General features: G+C 33.9%; 1 protein-coding gene across 3 annotated transcripts in view; it reads left to right on the top strand.

Moving 5' to 3' along the window:
• The window catches only part of LOC149792244 (palmitoyltransferase ZDHHC14-like), a 91851-nt gene that overhangs the window by 4032 nt on the left and 66389 nt on the right, over positions 1-21430 (top strand). For all 3 annotated transcript variants that reach the window (XM_089970775.1, XM_089970777.1, XM_089970776.1), the window contains exons 2-3: positions 4108-4268; positions 5873-6031. In XM_089970775.1, coding sequence (XP_089826901.1) covers positions 4108-4268; positions 5873-6031 — 320 coding nt within the window. The remainder of the gene's footprint in view (positions 1-4107; positions 4269-5872; positions 6032-21430) is intronic.

The raw sequence follows: 21430 nt of genomic DNA, 5'->3' as shown, positions 1-21430 counted from the left end.
GATATCAGTTACATTGACAAACAAACTCATGCCCATTCACAAGAATGTGTTTTGATAGGTGATTGACCATTAACCCTTTTCAGAGTAAGGTAGCAACTGTTAATTTCTGCATGCTATCCTTTGATGATGAAAACATACAAACTTGTGTTTCGAAACTTTAACAACAGTGTGTAATTAGCAATTTGTGTTTAAGATCAGAATCGGTGATCTGGATACATATATTAACTGCCTCTTGTACACGATTTTGTCATAAAATTAGTTTGAAACTGTAAGTGAATCAATAGGCCAAACGGGAAATAATGGCAGACATCACTAAGTCTGGCATGTACCAGTTTATTAGATTGTCTGTTTTTGTAAATCATCGTGCAGATATATTCAGAAAAATATACAGTTCTTTGTAAGCAAAGCCTAGGTATTATTTTATTAAAGATTTAACTTCAAGATGCAAATTATGTAGGTCAGAAATATATGGGACAATGCTGTGTTGTGGAATTTGCGAGATGCATTGTAGGGTCTAAGTTGTGTTTTGACTTGACACATATTTGCAAAAATACAGAAAAAAGCAACAACAAAGCAGATACTATTTAACCATTACCTAAATTTATTGCAAGTATAAATAAACCATAAATTTGCAATCCTGTCGATGGACTGTTGTATAATGAAGCTATATTAAAGTGAGTGATTATATTATAGAAACCTTTCCTTCTACAAGTAGATGCACTCACGTCTGTGTGGATTCTGTAGGAAAGAAGGGTTTAGTTCATATACCGACTATAAAGGAGACATATCCATAATTTTATGCATTTTAGTGTGCTATGTATGAATAGTTACGGTAATATTTTATCTGCAATAAAGAAATGCGGACGAACAATATAATATGAAGACACTTGTGCATTTGCCCTATGTACATTGTACAGGGGTTATTTCAAATATGTTTAGGAATCTTGAACTCATTATGCCCCGATCCTGTCTAGTCATGATCTGGTTTCTGCATTCATTGGCCAATCCCGCCTGTAGTCATGGATTGTTTACTGCATTCAGTGGTCGATCCTGTCTCCAGGCTTGGTGAAAGTGTGTTAGTTACGTCTCTGATTGGTTAGAAATGGGTTTTTCCAAGAACTAAACAACTATTAAATCAATCAGAAATGATTTTACTTTCATTTGTGGAAATTTTAATTGTTCAGAAGCCAAGGGATACTGTTTGAGAGCAGTTTCACTACACATATTCTGTTCATGAAAAATCGTAAATGATGGCGGACGTAAGAGTGATTTTTGGTGAGAGCAAAAATGAGGAGTTTCTTGGGTTTGATCTAGAAACTATTGAGCAAGCTGACAAAAGATATGTTTGGCAGTTGGATATTTTGCGAGATTTAGCTACGGACATAGAAAATTCTGAGATTGAATTGTCAGAAGATGAGGATGCTGACAGCGATGATGATATAGAGTTCTTGCGGATTTATGTTGCATATAATTTTATAAATAGAGTTTAAATAAGTTGTGAAAGCCTTGGACAAATAGGAAAATAAATACATCCAAGCTAGACAAATTCATTTGGAATAAATGGTGAAATTTCGTGGATTTTAATTGGATATAAGAGGAGAAAATAAGGTAAGAGTGAATGCATGTGCACGATATTTTCAAAAATTTTCAGATGGGTAAAAACTCTGGGGCACAAGCAGCTAGACAGAGCTTAGTGCTTCCGTGGCATAGCAGCAGAGATACTGATAACAGTGCTGGGGCCGAATGAGAGGTGCCATGTTGTGAATTTTTTAGAAAGCATAAATAAATAAAAAAAATTAAAAAAATTGATTAAGGGCAGTTGATTAAGCATTTTTACCAACTTGAAATCACAGTAATATAATCTGGTTACTCAGTTAGAATTTGTTACAATGTAGTTTCTGTTTGTCTCTTTTAGAGTCATATGGCCAAAATAACTCAGAAAATTGCTTGAAAATAAAGTATTGCTTAAATCCAAAGTTAAATGCAACTATGATTACTGGGAAATAGAGGGCTTAATTTCAGTAAGAGGATATATCTTGCGTTTCTTGCTTCGTGTCCACTCTCCCTGTTGAGCTCTCACTTCTCCCTCTTCTATCCAAAAGGAGAAGTCACTTCTCCATAAAATTCAAGTATAGCTTGTAACTTTGGATGGTGGGACTCCTGTTTTTACCAAAATGGGAGTCCTGGACTCCTACTTTTAAAATCCTAGTGAGACCTTTGCTATATCTGCTAAATTAAACTCTTAATAGCAATTGTAACAGTTTAAAAGTTTAATGTTTCAGATCCATGCTGTGGTAAAGATGACATTTCATGCTATGACATTAAAAACTGAATATGTTCCACATATCAAATAAAATAAAAATGTAACACTTACCCTTATGGCTGTAGAACAGAAAAAGAGAACACACACTCCTTGACAAGATCCAAAAGACCAGTGTGTCAGTTAGAAAAGAAACTTGCCTTAATATTACTATTAGTTAGGGTATAATAGATGTGCATACCGTGCTTTTTTTGTCTCTCGTCACAAGCGATCTATGATGAGATACATGCTAGTTCAGTTGCTTAACTAGAAAAACAACTATCCACCCTAGGTAACGTTGTATGCATGTATGATGAAAATGATCAAAACGTTCTAAGGCGAAACCAAGTTATTTCTTGCCTTATTCTGTGACAAGTTTTTAAAATTATAGTTATAAAAATAACACCTGCCAATGTCGGTTTTATAGTGTTGGAGAGTTTCTCCCATCAGTTTGTTTAGTGTGTTTACTCACTGAGCGAAGAAAACAAAATAGGCGATGGGTGCCATAAAACCCACTACAGGTGCAATAAATTACATGATGGACTTACACTAGATTAAGTGGATTTTGGGGTGGGGTGGGTTGAATCCAGCAGACTCAGTGGACTTCCACTACTCATGGTGGGTACTTCATCGCCAGCCTCTCTGTCCGCTTCCACCAGACTGGTTGGGCAATCCATAAAACATGATGTGTGTACTGTGGTACTGTGATAGGAATTATATTGCTATATTTGTAATTCCTGCTGAAAATTCAGATATGATGCATGAAAACAGAGTGAGAATTTTTTTAAGCCCAAACTGAAGCAAATTATAACTTTGTAGATGGAACTCGGTTAATTGCTCATGTAAGTTATTATCAGGGTTCTCAATAGATTACAAAACTTGAGTCAGATGACCCTTGACCCCAAAATCTCAAGAGTCAAAACTGAAGTTAATTCATTTGAACATTCATGAGCCCATAGCTGTGATTTCTTGTTAGTGGTGGAAGCAAATGATATTTAAGATTTCTTGTCTCGTGCTCAATAATAAAAAACACTTTTACTGTATTTTCTAAGAAACACACATTCAGAGAGAGAGAGATGTAAGTATCTTAAAAAAGACAATCCAAATGTTTTTTTTGTCTCATGTGATATCTTGTTTTACATGAGGATGGCTAAAGTTTATATATATCTTACAAAACTGTATGGGCAATGAGGGATATTTAGGTTTTAGGTAAGGGACTTGTTCATTATCTATGGATGTCCTGACCTGGACTTCCAAGTGTGGCATATTAATGGAACAGCTGTCTGTTTATCTATGATGTTTATTGCGGATGGAAAGCTGTTCATAAAGATTTGTTTTTTTTATAACTGCATTGCTTTGTTTTCAATCTTTTGCTAGAGAACTTGTACTCAGCACTATATAGCCAGTATCATGCTGATATGCCATTAAACCCTGCAGTACTTATACATATAGCGTAGAATTGATAGCATAATAAGTGTTCGTATATTTCATTGCACAGATATATATTGGCCATAATTGCTGTTGATCAGTTAGGATCATGAAAAATGCGTTGTTTCATGGAACTTCATTTATCAAGTGAAAACAAAAAACTCCAGACCAGGATATCATAAAACTGTAAGATTGAGTTCCGCTTTAATCCAACCAGAACTGGGAGTAAAATAAATAATGTAATTCAGTATTGGTCAAAGCAAAATCTCTCACCCCAGTCCTCTGTTGTTGTATGATCCCCGGGCCTGATCAGTGCCAAGTAACAGGAGCTGAGAAAATGTTGTATGTTGACATATTTTAGAATTTTTTTTCTCTTTCAGTTGTCCCTACCTAGCAGTATATGTGACACCAGCCATACCAGCAGTAGGTGGAGCTCTGTTTTTATTTGTTATGGCAACACTTTTTCGCACAAGCTTCAGTGACCCTGGGGTGATTCCCAGAGCATCACCAGATGAAGCTGCAGATATAGAGAGGCTAATAGGTAAGCTTCAAGAGGATTTGTTTTTAAAGCCTTGAATTGCAGTAGATAATGGCAAAGTCAATTTCAAAATGTTTTAAAATTCACATTTTATTTGCAGTAATAACGCCTTGTTTACCTTCTGGTGTGTCAGATCCTCCTGGCCAAGCTCATATCACCCCCACTACCATTATATAGCATGTTTTAGAAATCTAGGACAGAGGGAACACATAATTAGTCTGACTAACATGGCATCAGCTCAACGGGGATACTCTTTTTCCTTGGATGCTTGTAATGCTGGTATGTGTTCAGTTTGCTCTTGGAAAATTGGAGTCATTTATGTGTTTACATTTTTCAGCAAATTATTTAAATTTTCCGTTTTAATTGAGTGATAATACATTTGGTCCTTGTGTTATTTGATTGTGATTTTGGCTGTCTTGCTGATTTAAGGGGCTGAAATTGAGGAGGGACAAGAAGTGAAATCAGCAATATCTCTTTGTATTATTGGATGGAGGCTCATCTATCAGATTATCATCACCTGATTGGTTTTTGACTGGGCATCACCGGTCTTCAAGTTGCAGTAACCTGTCATCAGAGTCCCATCATCAGTATGGGGGCATGGATCAGTCCCCCCACCCCATTCTATCAATCAGTCCTACTAGGGATAGAGGATTGGTGTATACTTGCCAATCAGGGAAGGGATCAACATCCCCCACTATGCTCCCATTAAATCCCAACTATGCTCCATTCTATGGAGGTGAATCTTCCTTCCCATTAGAGGCATCATGGATGTCTGCCTTGGCTTCAGAGCAGTTCAGATGTGGCTGGATGTGGATCTAAGCACAAAGGGAGGAGGGGCTGGTCATCTCCCATAAAATTGAGGAAGTACAAGAAGCACACCTTTCCCCCTAAAAGTCTGTAAGGGGAGTTTAAATGTTGTTAAAACTTAAAAGACAAGGAGCCTGTTAGAAATGAATTCATATTTTAAGAATGTACATGTGATCTCAAATATAAATGTGGTTCATGTTTAATGATAGATGTATATCTTTATTGCTGTATAAAATTATTTTCAGATGAATGCATGGAATATTTTAACAAGAAATATGAATAAAGAGTACATTACATATAGTTCTATTATGGTTACCTTTCCTTCTTAAAGTGCTGAATTTTGACTTTGGAAATTTGTCTCTTTTTACAAACCTGTTATGAGGGGACCACCTTTTTGTTGGCAGTAGGGGTTGTCTCTCAAGACAGGTTTTATTCTCTCATTATATGTCCTCTATTTCTCAATATGTGTAGTTGCATTTAATATTGGTTTTAAGCTATACATTATTTTAAAGTAGAAAATTGTCTGTGTTGTATATATATCATCATAACATTTTGTACTTGGATGAATATCATATTCATATGTTTAAATGTGTATGTTTGGATTGGGAGATATATGCAATGTATCTTGGCCTCAGTTTCCTTTTCGAAATCCTACTTGAAGCTGTTCCCCTTTGCAGTCGTATCGTTATATATATTGATTTCATATTAAGGTCATTTATCAAGTCTGTGTATTAAGATGGACGGACCTGAAGAACAACAGTACTCACTTGTATATTAATCAGTTTTATTCCTACTTTCAGAGTTGCCAAATGCAGCCTCACCTGGAACCTATCGCCCTCCACCTAGAACCAAGGAGGTGGTAATCAAGGGCCAGGTTGTCAAGCTGAAATACTGCTTTACCTGTAAAATTTTTCGACCTCCTAGAGCCTCACATTGCAGCTTGTGTGACAATTGCGTTGGTAAGTACAATTTTGAACTTTCTATCCTCTAGAGTCTTACATTACTGCTTGTGTGACTTAATCAATTGCCCCTTTCCAATGTCTGCTGCAATCTGTAATCCATGATGCATATACTGTATGAAGATTCCTTATGGCTGTAGGCTGGTTCATTCTGAGATGTGTGCTCAACCTTTGACCTTGTGATCAAGTTTCTTAGGAATACTTTGACCATCAGCTCAACTTACAGGCCCTAGTTGTCGTCTTATCAAACTTACTAAACTGGCCTCTGGTCAAGATAAGTATACTGGTATTTGTGGTCCCATACCCTGCTTTATTTTATTTTCACCTAGTATCATGAAATACAATTTTGAAAGTGTAGCCCCTAGGTTGTCAGCATGATCTCTCTGATTTATCATACTGGGGAATGTGTAGTGGCAACTGTGACATAGTTAGATTTGTATTGGCCCTTAGAAACATTGCAGGTTAACAGTTTGAACACCATAGGACATGCATTCATGGTTTGCTGTCTTGCCTGCTTTACCATAGGCAAGCATTGCCTTTTCAACTCTTTCCAGCTCCACCATTCCTTTGACCCCCCCCCCTTCCTGCAAGATTAAAGTCATTAAAAACTTTTGGTTAAGTTTTCTTTTTTTAAAGTTTTTATATACCACCATAATGCAGCATTTATTTTATTACGATGTCCATCAGTTGGTTTGTTACCAGTTACGTTGCTGCACAATAACTTGAGTTGACCTCCATCTACAGTTACCAGACTTGGATGATCTGCAGATGGGTGAGGGAAGAACCCTATTGATTTCAGAGTCAAAAGCTGAGAGATCAGGTTCATTGTGACTTGAAACAGAAAGATGGTTTCCACACAATAACTTGGTTCTCCACAATCACTATTGGAAAACTTAGTGGATGGCATGCACTTGGGATAAAGAAGAACCCTACTGATTTCAGGTTATGGTCACAGTGACTAAAATAAGAAAGATGGTTCCTGCACAGTGACTTATGTTCTCCAGCATATATGGTTACCAGATACAGTAAAGATTGGTTTATTATGTTCTTGGATAAAATGTTTTTCTGTTAGAAGGTTTGACTTAAATTTCCTCAGCCAAAATCTTAATACAGTATGAACTTGAATGGTTTTGGTGTAATGTTCCTTTACTACAGTGTATAATTTGGTTATAGCATTTGCTTTGTGTCATTTGCCAGAGAAAATTAGTTCAGTTATTGTGTTATAATGGCAGTTGTTTAAATAACATGGCATAGCAACAAATGTGCCAGGTAACAAATGTGTGTTAATCAAATGTCATTTGTAATAAGTTAATAACACAAGCCTAATAAAGATGCCAGAAAACGCCTCATTTATAATCAGTTCTTTAGAACCAATGGGTTGCTGGTTCAATGCAATTAAATCATGAAAAGAAATGTTTCTATTTTTACATACCTTTTTGTTTACTATTTGAGTTTAGCTTGAAGTTAGTCTCTCGTGTGTTATTTTGAATCATGACTTAGGTAAAAATGCCAGTAAAATTTCTCTGCAAAAGAACTGATGTCAGTTTAGACACAAAGCTACAAATAAAAGATGAGGAGTAGAAGTCAGAATACTGATATGCTCTAATCCATTGATACCTCATGAGCCATGAAAAAACACCAACATAAAAGAAAGGAATTGAATGTGCTGTCCACAGTCAAGATGATTCATTATGTATGGCATGGTATTTCCATGGGTTGTAATTGCAGACTGTAATAAAGTAAATAATTACTAATACAAAGCAACAGATCTTATGTTGCTAAATGCTTATGTTGTTCGTACTGCTTTGGAGAAGCCAGACTCTGATTTGAGTCATTGGTTGTTTTACCAGAAACTTAAAATTAGCATTATATGTTTTGCTTACTACAGTTGTTTAATTAATCTTTCCATCTATTATGATCTGGACCGCTCCGTTGGCCTAGTGGTTAGAGTGCTTGCCTTGGAAGCAGTAGGTTGTGGGTTCGAATCCTGGCCGAGTCATACCAAAGACTTACAAAAATGGTAATAACAGCTGCCTCACTAGACGTTCAGCATTACGATGTTGGTGTTAGGACTGGTCGGCCTGGTGTCAGGATAATGTGACTGGGTGGGACATCATACTACATGTCTGCAGCATGATGCCCCAGTGCTAGACATCACTATAAACTGCCACACTGCAGACATCACAGCAATATGACTGAAAAATTCTTAAAGCTACGTTAAAAAATTCTAATCACACACACACGCACACACACATATTATGACCTGGAGTTCATATTACTGATCACTCTCTGACATTTTTGTTTAGGATACAGTTAATGAGGTCAAGAGTGGGGCCAAAAAGTGTTCTAATGCATGTCACATGTAGTGCATCAGTGTAAAAACCTTCGTTTCTGGTTTTCTATTTTTTGTTGAATTCTTATTTAATGAATTTCCCATGAAACAGAGGATACAGCTTTCAAAACAGCAGATTTTAAGGAAAGAATGGAAAATAAATTTTCCTTACATGTATTCATGACTTTAAATATGTGTTCAGTATTCACGGAAGAAATTACTATTACATGAAGGGGCCCTGAGTGGCCGAGTGGTCTAAAGTGCTCTCCGTTACGGATCACTGCCATCTCAACAATGTCTGCGTGGGTTTGAGTCTCGGATTCGACCAATGTGGGTATGTGAGAAAGCTTGCCAGTAGCTTCTCGTGGGTCAGTGGTTCTTCCCGGGGTTTTCCCGGGTTCTTCCTCCACCATTAATACTGGCCGCCATACGTAGCCTATCGTGTGCTGAAAAATGGCGTTAAACCCCACAACAACAACAACTATTACATGAAACTTAGAAACACTGTTTTGCATATGCAAAGTATGTGAATGTTGCATGATTTCACAATATTGTTGTCATTTATTTCTCTTCTGTTTTGAGATGTGCTCAGTACTGTCTATACATGCAGTGTGAAACAGGTACATGTATGTCCTTGGGAGTGGCATTTTCATTGCAGCATCATGTCATCTGATTGCAACACACTTAACTCCCATTTCCTCTGCATTATATAGCCAGTAATGTGCAGGACTTGTCCAAATGTTTCATCAGTTTGTCACAAATATCTAGTCACATGCTCTGTTTTGTATAGATGTATGCTCTTTAATCCAAAGAAAAATAACCAACAGAAATAATGCACAACATATTTATTTCTTCAAGGGGCTTAATTGTTTAGTTTATGATTATTAAGGTGTATTGTATTTTTATACAATATTTCTTGCTCTGATATTGCAGACCCATTACTTTCACAATTCTTCTCTTGGAGAGCACTCAGCATTTCTATATCAGAAAGTCGTTTTCCATATTGGGCTGTTGTGTTTTATGTACATGTATTAACTCATTAACCCCTGGAGGTTTTTGTTGTTTTTGCCTGAAATGTGAGCAGGAAACGCATTTTGGGGGCTATTTCTGACTTCATCCTAATACATCAACTTCCAAGAGATTTCTCATTAACATAACACCTGGCTATTTCATTCACACATGAACAGAAGGGTGAAAGTTGGAGCCCTTTTTTTTTTTTTTGCTTAACGGACCCATCATTTTTGTATCGAGACCACTTTTTATTCCAACTGCCCATCTTACCCTACATTTTGCAAAGGTTCACCTGTCTGTGTAAAGTTCAGACCAGTCTGCTTTAGATCTGAATCTGACCACTAGTGAATTTTGGGTGGAAAACAGTTGGGTCCAAAAATTAGGTTTTTCCCCTGCATTTTGTAGTGCAACTAGAACGTCCAGATTATTTGGTATCATTGTAGAGTTACATCTGTCTACCTTTCTATAATACCACCCACTTTAGTGTATCGTACATGACCTTGATGCTACGTATCTTGGCAGTAGGCTACTACCTCCTGATGCATAAACACATCGCCAGGGGTTAATGAGGACAGCTCTCATATTGTAGCAACCCCAGTCTAACACGGACAAGATAACAGTTTACCTGGAAATCTAATGAAACTGTTGACCAAGTGTAGAATTTTCATTGCAGCATCAATACATGTGATCTGATTGCAACACATTTTATATATTTTAAAAGTTAATAAAATTATATTGGACATGTTTCCTTTATATATTTGATGTTATATTAATGGAATTGTTACTTTATAATCACTGAAAGTAACAGATTTGGAAATAAGCGCTGATCATGCTGCGGTCGCGTAATACCTATCTTCTTTGTTACAAAATGCGGGTTATAAAACCTTCCTGAATATTCATGAAATTTTCAATCCAATCAGAGGAGATGTAAACAACTTGGTCATTTGTTATAGAACGTTCCTATGGTATTCATACACATAGAAATAATCCCTCAAACTTTATGCAGATTTGACCAAAAGTTTGGCAATTTAAATAAATGCACCGTACATCATCAAAATCACCATATTCCAAACTTTATATTGCTGCCAAATTTATATATTGGAAACATTTATAAACCAACCGCAACAAGCATTGAATTTTTAAAACATTTGAATCCCCCAGTGTTGATATTGTCTGCCATATTTGAATTTTCTAGATAACGATGTTATCCTTTCCACAATTGATGTTCCTAAACTTAATTTATTATTAATTTCGTACAAATTGGTGTGTCAGAAGAACATGCTAAAATGATTTTTAAACAAATAATTTTTATCATATTAACGCTTGTTGTACGGTTAGACAGTATAGTCGCAAAATGAACACGCAAAGCGTAGGTTTTTGTCCACTATAAATAGGCTCAAGTTGTTGATGCTGTAAATATCTGAACTGACAAACGGTCATCAGTTTTAAAATATTTTCAACCTTATATTCATTATGTTATTGCATTTGTTTAAATTTTGTAATGTGACGTTGTCTGATGAAATAATGATTAAAAAATCGCATCACTATCAGACAAATGCAAAGTTTTGGTATGACAATTTTTTATATATATACTTTGACTAGCGTAGCAAAGTAACTACACACGCACTTAAAGTGGGTTCTTAAATTCCCAGTGCATTGATAACATTTGATAGGATCAGTAATGTTTTCAAAATACAAAAGAGAAAAAGAAAAAGTCTGAAAGTGATAAATTATTTTGCAGATATATGATATTGAAACGTTAGTTCTGAGTGAAAGATGGCAGCATTTCCTGGTCCATTTTGCAAGGAGCTAAATATAACATCACAGGATTTAGAAGATGAAACCAACTTGAATCCTATTCATGAAATTAGGTCTTGCAACATAGTTTCAATGACAATTATGAATAAGCATTGCATTTTTTTGTTTTCAAAGTTGTTTTACATATGAACTATTGTTAATGTGATATATTTGTATTAAGTTAAATATCATAAAAGTTGTGAAGTGTTTATATGCTTTACATTTATAAATGAAAATATTGAAGTTGGACAAGAGATTTAATGAGAGCAATGAATTCAGCAGGAAAAATGCAATCAGAATATCAAATTTCATCATATTATCTCCAAAAAAAAGAAAGTTATAAAAAATATTTATGGAAAGAACATTTTATTTTGATTTCATGATTGCCACATAATCTGAATACATTTATACAAGACACAAATTTTAGAAATTTGTAAGTATTTTGGAACTTAAAAGTTGCATAACTTGTTTTTGTAGTGGAGATATTTATAAAAAAAAAACTGTTTTGGAACGCTGCTAAACAGATCTATATGAAGAAATCAAGTCTTTGCAATTATTTCAATATCAGAAAAATGAGTTGCTACATATTCCAATGATTTCATTCTCATTTACTTTTATAAAAAAAATTGGCCTTTCCTAGAGGAGTGTCAGCAACTGTAACTGTAGGGATTATCTACATGTGCTGGCTAGTGTCATGTATATACATGTACTATGTTGCCACAGGCTTTATGAGATCCAAAATTGTCATGAGACTTGCCTGATTAATTCCTGAATATGTCATTTCCATTGAAAAATGCACTGGTTTTAATTTCCAGCCAGTGCCACTATGGGATATGCTGGTTTGAATTTTCCAAATTTTGCCAATATGTGATATGCTGGTTTAAATTTCCAAATTGTGCCAAGATGTGATATGCTGGTTTGAATGTCTAACTTGTACCAATATGGCATATGATGGTTTGAATTACCAACCTTTGCCAGTACAGTGTTTGGGATATGCTGTTTAAATTTCCAGTATGTGCTAATATGGGATATGCTGCAAAAAAAAACTTTCTTTAGACTCACTCATTCAATCTAATGGTAATTTTGAAATCATTTGGCTTAAAAAAAATGATTCAGTCTCAAGTGGCAGTCACATTTTTTCCCTGGACATTTTTTTAAACAAGTTTTTCCTCTCTTTATGACATTCTTTGCGAAAATAGCTTGGTAAATTGAATCTATATTAGAAAAAAATCATCACATTTGGCAACTACTTTTAAAGTGATTAGGAAGTAAATTATATATATATATATATATATATATATATATATATATATATATATATATATATATATATATATATATATATATATGTATATATAGACAGCTCCTTATTAGCACAGTTGTTTTGCTTCACACACGGTATTGCATGTGGAGGTTGATTGTCTGTATAATCGTTGAAAAATAAACAACTGTTACTGTCAATTAATCAGTTCATATGGGAAACTGACACTTATGCTGGTAAAGTGCTTTTCATTAATGTACTTGCATTGCCTCACTGGATTGAAGTGAAGGAATGACTGGCTTAGGAGTATGTGGGTTGAGTAAACACAATATAACAGGGTCTTTTAAAACATTACTAATTGATCATACCAGATTTGTTTTGTTTAAAGTGTTTTGATACATTCATAATTCTGTTGCTTAGTTACCTGTGGCAGAACAGATAAGTCAGCTTAGGATAAATCTGATTTTGTCAAATTAGGTCATGAGTTTTGATGTTAAATGAAGTGGTGATTTCAATGAGAATGGTGAAATTTTCATTGTGGCGTATGTATTTGACATTTTGCTGATGAGGACCCAAAGTTTGGATCATTATATGAGTGGTTTTAATCCATTTTTCTTTGTCTGTGAACTTTTGTGTGATTTTTTTAGTCAGGGAACATTATTTTGACTTGATCTGAAAAATTGATCTGCTGCAGTAAATGGAAGATTATGTATGGCCATAATGCTGGCAAACATTGACTCAGCATGTATATTTTATCCATGTTTGATGCACAGTCTTTGAACATGGATTTCAGTGATGGTGCATTTGTTGTTGCATTTACTATTCCTTAATTTGCTGCATGAGATGTTTTTGACATACTTTCCATTAGAACAGATTTTAAAATCAGATTTATGAGAAGGAGAGAAAGCATGTTCATGTTCTTTGAACTTGATTCTAACCATTGAAATTATTATTTCCATCATCATTGAATTTTGTGTGATATTTTGGTTGCTTAGATAGTGATGTTGCAGCATTGGGAGATAAGGTCTGCTTAGCCATTTCAGCAGACTTTAAAACTTTAGGCCAGACTAACCCAGTTTGAGCTCATTAGTAATCTAACCATAATTAACTGATCTCCTTAATCCTTTGTCTGATCACACATAGTATAATTCATGCTGCTTGAATTAGCAACTAAATCGCCTTGCCCTGTTTAAGCCTGTTCACAGTCACCCGATCCCAGGCATTATTTCTGTAAATATATTTCAAAACATGCAAGGTGTGAAAAAAATGGGGGATACAAATTCAATAATAATTTTGCTTTCACTGGAGATATCAGTGATTTATTGGATGGATGGGAGACACCCCTCATCTGGATCTTGCTTCTTAGAGGTAAGCAAGTCGCAGAATCAGAGAGAGGAGGAAATTATGGTTGATGACCCAAAAGGAGGCTGGAGAGAGGAGTAAAAGGAATATGTAGACTCTAACCTGTCACAAATGAATTTGGAAGGACAAGCATCCAAGTTGTGCAGGCATGTGGGGCAATTTGAGTTTGATTGTACACTTGACTTCATTCAAATGTCATTGCTCAGTTTCATTTTGTTTAAATAATTGATTAAATTGTTATTCTTATGTCACTTGTTTTGGCTAAATAAACAGTAAAACACAAGAAAGAGTGAAACCAACAAGCTTTTTTAAAAAATACAATAATTTCTTTCCCTGGAAAAATTCTGTAAAAATGAAAAAAAATAGGAACTTACGGTTTTATAAAATCAAATCCAAAGTAATCAGAGAATAAAATTTTAGTAGTCCTAATAACAAAATGTTCTACTGATTTAACGTTTGAATCCTGATGAATAATCCAAGATGGAAGACGATGACGTAGTCTACAATCTGTAGTGTTGAAGTCTACAGTGTCTTGTAGAAATAAGAATTATCACTTCGGTTTCTGATAGCTGAATAAATTTTTATAAAAACAGTGTCCTTGCTCCACAGTATTACATGAGCACATATTTTCCAGAAAAATAACAGAATTAATCATTTTGAATCCAAGTAATTTGAAATAACTCCAAACAGCACAAAATAAAACGAACAGTTTAACGGCCCAACTTCTACTGATTAATTCTCCAAAACATGGATAATATGGGCTTTCTAAAACATAAACAATGGGCACGTGATCGTCGTCTGGTAGTTTATAGAAGCAGGTACTTCTTACAGGTCACGTTTACCCAGTGTGGCCCTGACAAAAACCAATCATTTTAACTCTAAGAAATAAAAATAAAAATTGTTTATATCTTAGAGACAAGGTCCCATCATGACCTTGGAAACAACTAATCATTTTAAAATAAAATAGAACGTGTTTACAAAGGTTGCTACAAAGTTTGAGATGAGGTCAGGATTTAGATCAACACCTGGTATTTATATGCTAACAGTCAAGTTCGAACTATATTCCATTAAAAAATATCATCTCTAGTGAATAAATTTACATTACAGTATCATGTAATGAAAAATAAATTTATGAAAACTGACACAATTAAATTGAAATAAATATATATTAAATCAGATATAATTAAATCAAATATACATGACAGTTATACATGTATTCCACATTCACGGTTGCTTGTGCTGTTCTATTCTATATCCCAGCTTGGGTATCTGGTATTCCATCCATTAATTTCATATTTTTTTCTCATTATTTACTCAATTTGGGCAATCATCCACTCGATACCTATAACCAAATTACCAACACATAACAATGACATAATTCATGCTTCAAATCAAAAACAAAGCATCAATCAAATTTCTTAATTTTGTAATTTGGTTTGGTGACAGATTGTTACTTATTAGACTCTTTGGTAAAATTGGCAGCAATTGGAAAAATAGCCCATGTTGTTTATATCAAGCAGTGTTTATTTTTATGACTTGTATGCTACTTGTTTACAGTAGCCTGATGTCATACAAAACCAAGGGGGGGGGGATCAGGTTGATGTGGTCATGCACTCAAAAATTATATTAAACACAACACAACAATAGCAGCAAACCATGTGGATGCATTACAGTTATTTTCCCTATATATTCTTCACATTTAGGGGCCCCGAGTGGCCGAGTGGTCTAAAGCGCTGTCCGTCACAGATCACTGCCATCTCACCCCTGTCTGTGTGGGTTCGAGTCTCGGATTTGGCCAATGTAGGTATGTGAGAAAGTTTACCGGTAGGTTCTCGTGGGTTGGTGGTTCTTTCAGGGGTTTTCCTGGGTTCTTCCTCCACCATTAATACTGGCCGCCATGTATAGCATATCGTGTGCTGAAAGATGGCTTTAAACTCTGCAGCAACAACAACAACTTCACATTTATTTTAATTACTAAACTTCACTGCTGTCAAAAACCAAATAAGTCCTATGTTAAACAAAATGTTTTCTTAAACAAACATACAGTTTTTGTTTTAGATTATATTAGTTTTTGGCAAGGCTGAGCCGTAAACAAAGCAGTGTGCCATGGGACAGATATTTACTGTGGTACAGTGCATGGAAGCCAAAATGCACACAGACTGTCACACCATAATCCACAGAATGAACACTTTTCTTTTAATAAGTACTATGAATGTCTACATCCAAGCCAGTGATCACCACCAAATAAAGAAAAGAAGAAATACATAGGAATTGTATTTGTGGGTATTGACCTAGAATTAACAAGTGTGATTGGAAATAGGCCAGCTTATTTATGGTCAATTATAGTTGCACTTAAATTTGCATGCCACATATATTTCAACTTGACTTACTAAATCTTAGTGAATTTTGTCTTCTTCTGATAAACTAGGAGTGTGACAGCAGTAGTTTTGGACCAGATGCTTTTAAGACATCAAAATTACATTTATTATATCTGCCTTAATTGTTGGATTTTTTTTCTGAAGTATTTAAAATACTTGTTTATAATACCAGATAATTTGTGTGAAACTGTGTTAGATTAAAAATACATTGATACATTTAATTTTAATGTAATTTTTATAAAAATTTCATCCAAAAAACTTCCATGTTTGAGATATCGAAGTTGATGATATTTAAGATAAGTGGTATGGTAGCTTGGGACTCGTAACATTTAAAACGAAGGGGTAACGAAGCACCATAGCTTAGGTCAGTTATATTTAAGGAAAATTGTAACATGACTGTTCAAATGGGTGTACATACTAAAGAAACAATGACAAGAGATATGTTCCAGATTTATTGTGTCGGGTACTCAGCCAGTGTTAGGATAGATAACATTACACTCACATTGCCCATTATGTGACATGACCAGCAGCATTTTTTGGGTAGCAAACAATGCATAGCATTTCAGTGTCAGTAACTGTACAGGTGGCCCTTTGATAGTACAGCTCCATGGAGAAGTAATAAATTAAAAGATATTTAAATAAGTATGCCATTTTAATATGATAATAATACAGCATGCAACCTATTCTGTACATGATAGACCAGCTGTGGGTACTTATAGGTTACAGCAAGTAAAATATGAATGAGTTTTTCGGATGAAATATTGCGCGACATTGGGAATGCAGTATATCTTTCCGACAAAACAAGTTCATATTTTCCAATACAAATGCAGTAATTTTTTTATTACCTGTATATGCTCATTTTTTAAATTCTACCTAAGGCTTAATTATGTTAATAAAAATACACTACATGAAACAAAGTAACTGAATGTATGCCGTATTCCGAACTAAATGCAGAAACGCAGATTCATCATTACACAACAACAACAGTGTTAATGTGCACATAACTCTGCCCAGATAAATTGGAACTTGGTCGCATGCTAAACATAACTTTCACAAGAAAATGGCGTTTTGTCTACTTAAAATTGAAATATGGAGTCATATTGTGAATGAATGCTCATTGCAACAACTTTTCCATTTGATCTGGAATGAATAGATTTTGTAATTATTTGATGTTTTTACGAAATTTCGTGATTATGGGCTGGATTTATGTGCCAATTCAACATGAAGTACATCGGATTTCAGTGGCTACATTGCATCATACTGTTGACATCTGCATGTGTTTTTCTGTTCTGCCATTGAATATTTGAAATCATGTGGGAAAAATATAAAGAATTTCAATTGCAGTGATCATAAAGACGTTATGGAATATAATGTTTATTTCATTTTGAGTGCAGTATCATGTAATTGCACTTGGAATATAGTTGAAGTTACAGTACAATTTCGAAATGCGTAATCAAGCTTGAGAATCCATGACATGGCTCATGTAATTCGGATTTACAGAACTAAGAAAGTACATTTTGAGAAAATTGAGGATGTAAAATTTAGTTTACTTTTTGCCATTCTTATTACCAGGTAAAGAAGACGGCTTATGCTTTGTCACTTGGATGTTATTTGTAAGGACCCCGTCTGGCATCTATAGCTTGCCTAAATCTGAAACATTGTATCAGAAAAATTAATGTGGAATGTGCCAAAGTAGCTGGTATGTGGCAGTCCATGAAACATCTGCTTTAGTTCATTCAGTTGTTTTACATCATCCACAGAAAAATAAATCAAAAGTGCTGGCATCTGCGTCCATTGTTTGTTTACAATAGAAAGTAGTTCTTTTATTCATGTGAGTTCAATATCAATTGCATGAGAGTTCAGTATCGTAAAATACTGAACGAATCTGACAATGCAGAGTTAATGGAGAAAAAAATTAGCATATAAAAATGTTAAATCCTTATCATCAACTAAATGTGAAATTTTGATTCCCAAAATTTCTAACAAGGATGGACATTCTTTACAGTGGGACTTATTGAGATCATTGTACAAATTAAATTCAAATGTTTTTTTCAGAAATTCTGGGTTTATTTGTAAGAGCATCATTTAACATTATGCACTAGAATGGGTCATTAGGATGTGATAATGTCAGCATTTTGCCACAATGCAGTATGCAGTGAATCCACATCTTCAACGTTAACAATAAAAATAAATGTAGTACAATAAAAATAAATGTAGTTTGTGTTTGACTTTTTTTAATTTTTGCCATTTTCCAACATTGAAATTAATAGTAAGGAATAAATACATTTAATCACTTTGACATGCATTTCTTTTCATATTTTTCATTTGGTGACATTTTCAAGTGGCTATGTAGGCAAACTAAGTAGTATGCAGTCTTCATCTCCTGCAACAGATACTGTAGTTTAAATGAACAACAGGCACAATATAAACTAGAAACTATTTTCATGTATCTTGATCAATGCCCCATTCCGACTTTAAACGGAAGAAAAATTAAAAAGTGGGTGGGGATGGCAGGCAGTGAAAAGTGACGAAAAATGGGGCTGTGAAAAGTTTGTAGAAAATGTCACTTCATATTGATACAATTTAAATGATCAAATGTAGTCTTGAGTATTTCAAAATTTAAAAAACGTTAAATGACCATGTACTCTCTTTTCTAAGTACTTCTAACATGACTCGTATTCTATATATTTGCTTTTCAGTACTGATCTTGACAGTTTCCATGTCCAGAATAAATTGTATGTTGATCGAAAGTACTGTATCTTTCTTGACAAACATATATATCTTATGAGGTTGTCTGTCACAGTTAGGAGAGGCAGAACAGTAAGAGAGCAATGTGCTATGGGTGACAAAGCTCACATCTGAGTTGGCAAAAATGCCAGATTACTTATTGTGCACTGTATAAAAAATGCACACAAACGATATCACAATAATCCTAATATTCTAAAGTATAGATGCTTTTGTTTAAAGCCAGTGCCAAGAATGCCAAGGATAACTAGTAAAATATTAAAATAAACTACAGACAAACAGTCTTTCATATAATTATAGTGTTATAAAGGATATACAATATATCAATTTAAATTATACAATTTTATATAGTGCATTAGCATTAAGTCCATTAGGATACAGAGTATCTAACTTATGAATCCAATAAGTTTCTTTTATGAGTCTATTCATGTCACCATGCACAATATCTATTGGCATGAAAGAAAAATCAAGTAGAGAGTGATTATTGGTGTTAAAGTGTGTTGAAACATTAGAGGAAAACTGAGGATCTCTATAATTTTTTATATGAAAGTGATGATTATTCATTCTTTTAGAAACTTGTTGTAGTGTTTGTCCAACATATTGCATGCTACATTTTTTACAGGTTATTAAATAAGTCACATCAGTTGATAAGCAGTTAGTGTTATCGCGTAGAGAAAATACCTCTTTTGTATTAGCACTACTGAAAGAAGTACTTTCTCTTATGTTTGCACATTGAGAACACCAGTGTCTGTTACATTTAGATGATGAAAAGTGTATCTTTTATTTTCTGTCTGTTTAGTTCTGATTAAAAAATCTTGCAAATTCTTGGGTCTTCTATAAGCGAGAACTGGTTTAATTTTGAAAAGTGATTTGACGCTAGTTTTATTGGATAAATTTAGGAGACTATAATATTTATTAATTATATGACCTATATTAGGTAATGAAGGATTATATTGTATTGTGAAAGGAATTACATCTCTCTCTATTTTACATTCTGCTGTGTTTAAAGCCTCTTGTTGAGTAAGATTAAAGGCTTTGTTCAGTGCAGAATCAATTATGTATGTAGGATAATTTCTATTTTGGAAATAAGTTTGTAATTTATTCAAAGAATTTTGTAATTGACAATCATCTGAAATAATGCGTCGGTATCTTTTGGCCTGGCTATATGATATACCGTTTTTACATGACATGGAATGACATGAAGAATATTCTACATATTGGTGGATATTAGTTCCTTTGATATGAATATTTGTAGAGATAGTGTTATCAATATTTTTTATTACATTTACATCTAAAAATGAAACATGCGTACTTGATGCAGTATAAGTAAATTGTCAGATGAAAAAGATTCAGGCGATCAATAAATTTTTTCAGTTCTTCATTTGAATGGTTCCAGATCATAAATATGTCATCTAAAAATCTAAACCAAACAGATGGATTAAACTTTTCGCCTTGAAGAAAATCTTTTTCTAATTTACCCATGAAAAGGGAAGCGTATGAAGGAGCCATGGGACTACCCATTGCTGTACCCATTATTTGTATGTAATTCATATTATTGAATTGGAAATAATTGTTTTGCAAGATAAGTTTTATTATTTTACATATATCTTCACTAGATAGTGTGCTATTTTTAAGATTGTTATCAATAAAATATTTACATGCTTCAATACCATCTGCATACAGAATGTTGGTATATAGTGGTGTTACATCTAATGATACAAGGATTGAGTTATCATATAGCTGTGGAGTAGACTTCAACTTTTTAATGAAATCAGTGGTATCTTTAATATATAAAGGAAGTGATTTCATTAAAGGTTGTAAAACACTATCAATAAATTTGGATAGGTTTTCAGTATATGAATTATAACCTGATATAATTGGTCATCATGGATAATTTAAAGGTAAATGATGGTCAGGATTTTATTGAGTTTTGGGTAATATGTAGAATTATGGTGTACGTATGTTAAGAGGGAAAGTATCAAATTCCTCAGTTACGGAATTATTATTTTAGCAATCTCATTAATGCATGTTGAAATATTTGATTTAATTTCTATTGACGGGTTTTTGTCAGTATGTTTGTAGTATTTTTCATCATTTAATTGACGTTCAACTTCTTTAACATAATCATCTTGATTCATCATAATAATAGTGTTTGATTTATCAGCCTTTTTAATAACTATACTGTTGTCATTCATTAGATTATATAAAGACTTAATTTCATCCTTAGAAATATTACTATGATATTGCTTTTTATGATTATCAGTTAATATTTCTTTTGTGATCGCGTCAATATAAAAATCTAAATATGAATCACGTCCACTAGCTGGTGTAAAAGATGACTTAATTGTGTTAAAATAACCCATTTTTCAGAATGAAAAGAAATTGATTTACTTTCTGAATTCTTGTATGCTTTATCATAAAAAAATTCTTTTAATTTTAAGCGTCTTGAGAAATTAAAAATTTCTTCAGCTAATTTAATTTTATTGTGACATTTTGGTTTGGGACAAAATTTT

Source organism: Sinohyriopsis cumingii, chromosome 9, assembly GCF_028554795.1.
Source record: "Sinohyriopsis cumingii isolate HCF-2022 chromosome 9, ASM2855479v2, whole genome shotgun sequence".
Classification (NCBI taxonomy): Eukaryota; Metazoa; Mollusca; class Bivalvia; order Unionida; family Unionidae; genus Sinohyriopsis; species Sinohyriopsis cumingii.
This window is presented reverse-complemented; position numbering and strand designations above follow the sequence as displayed.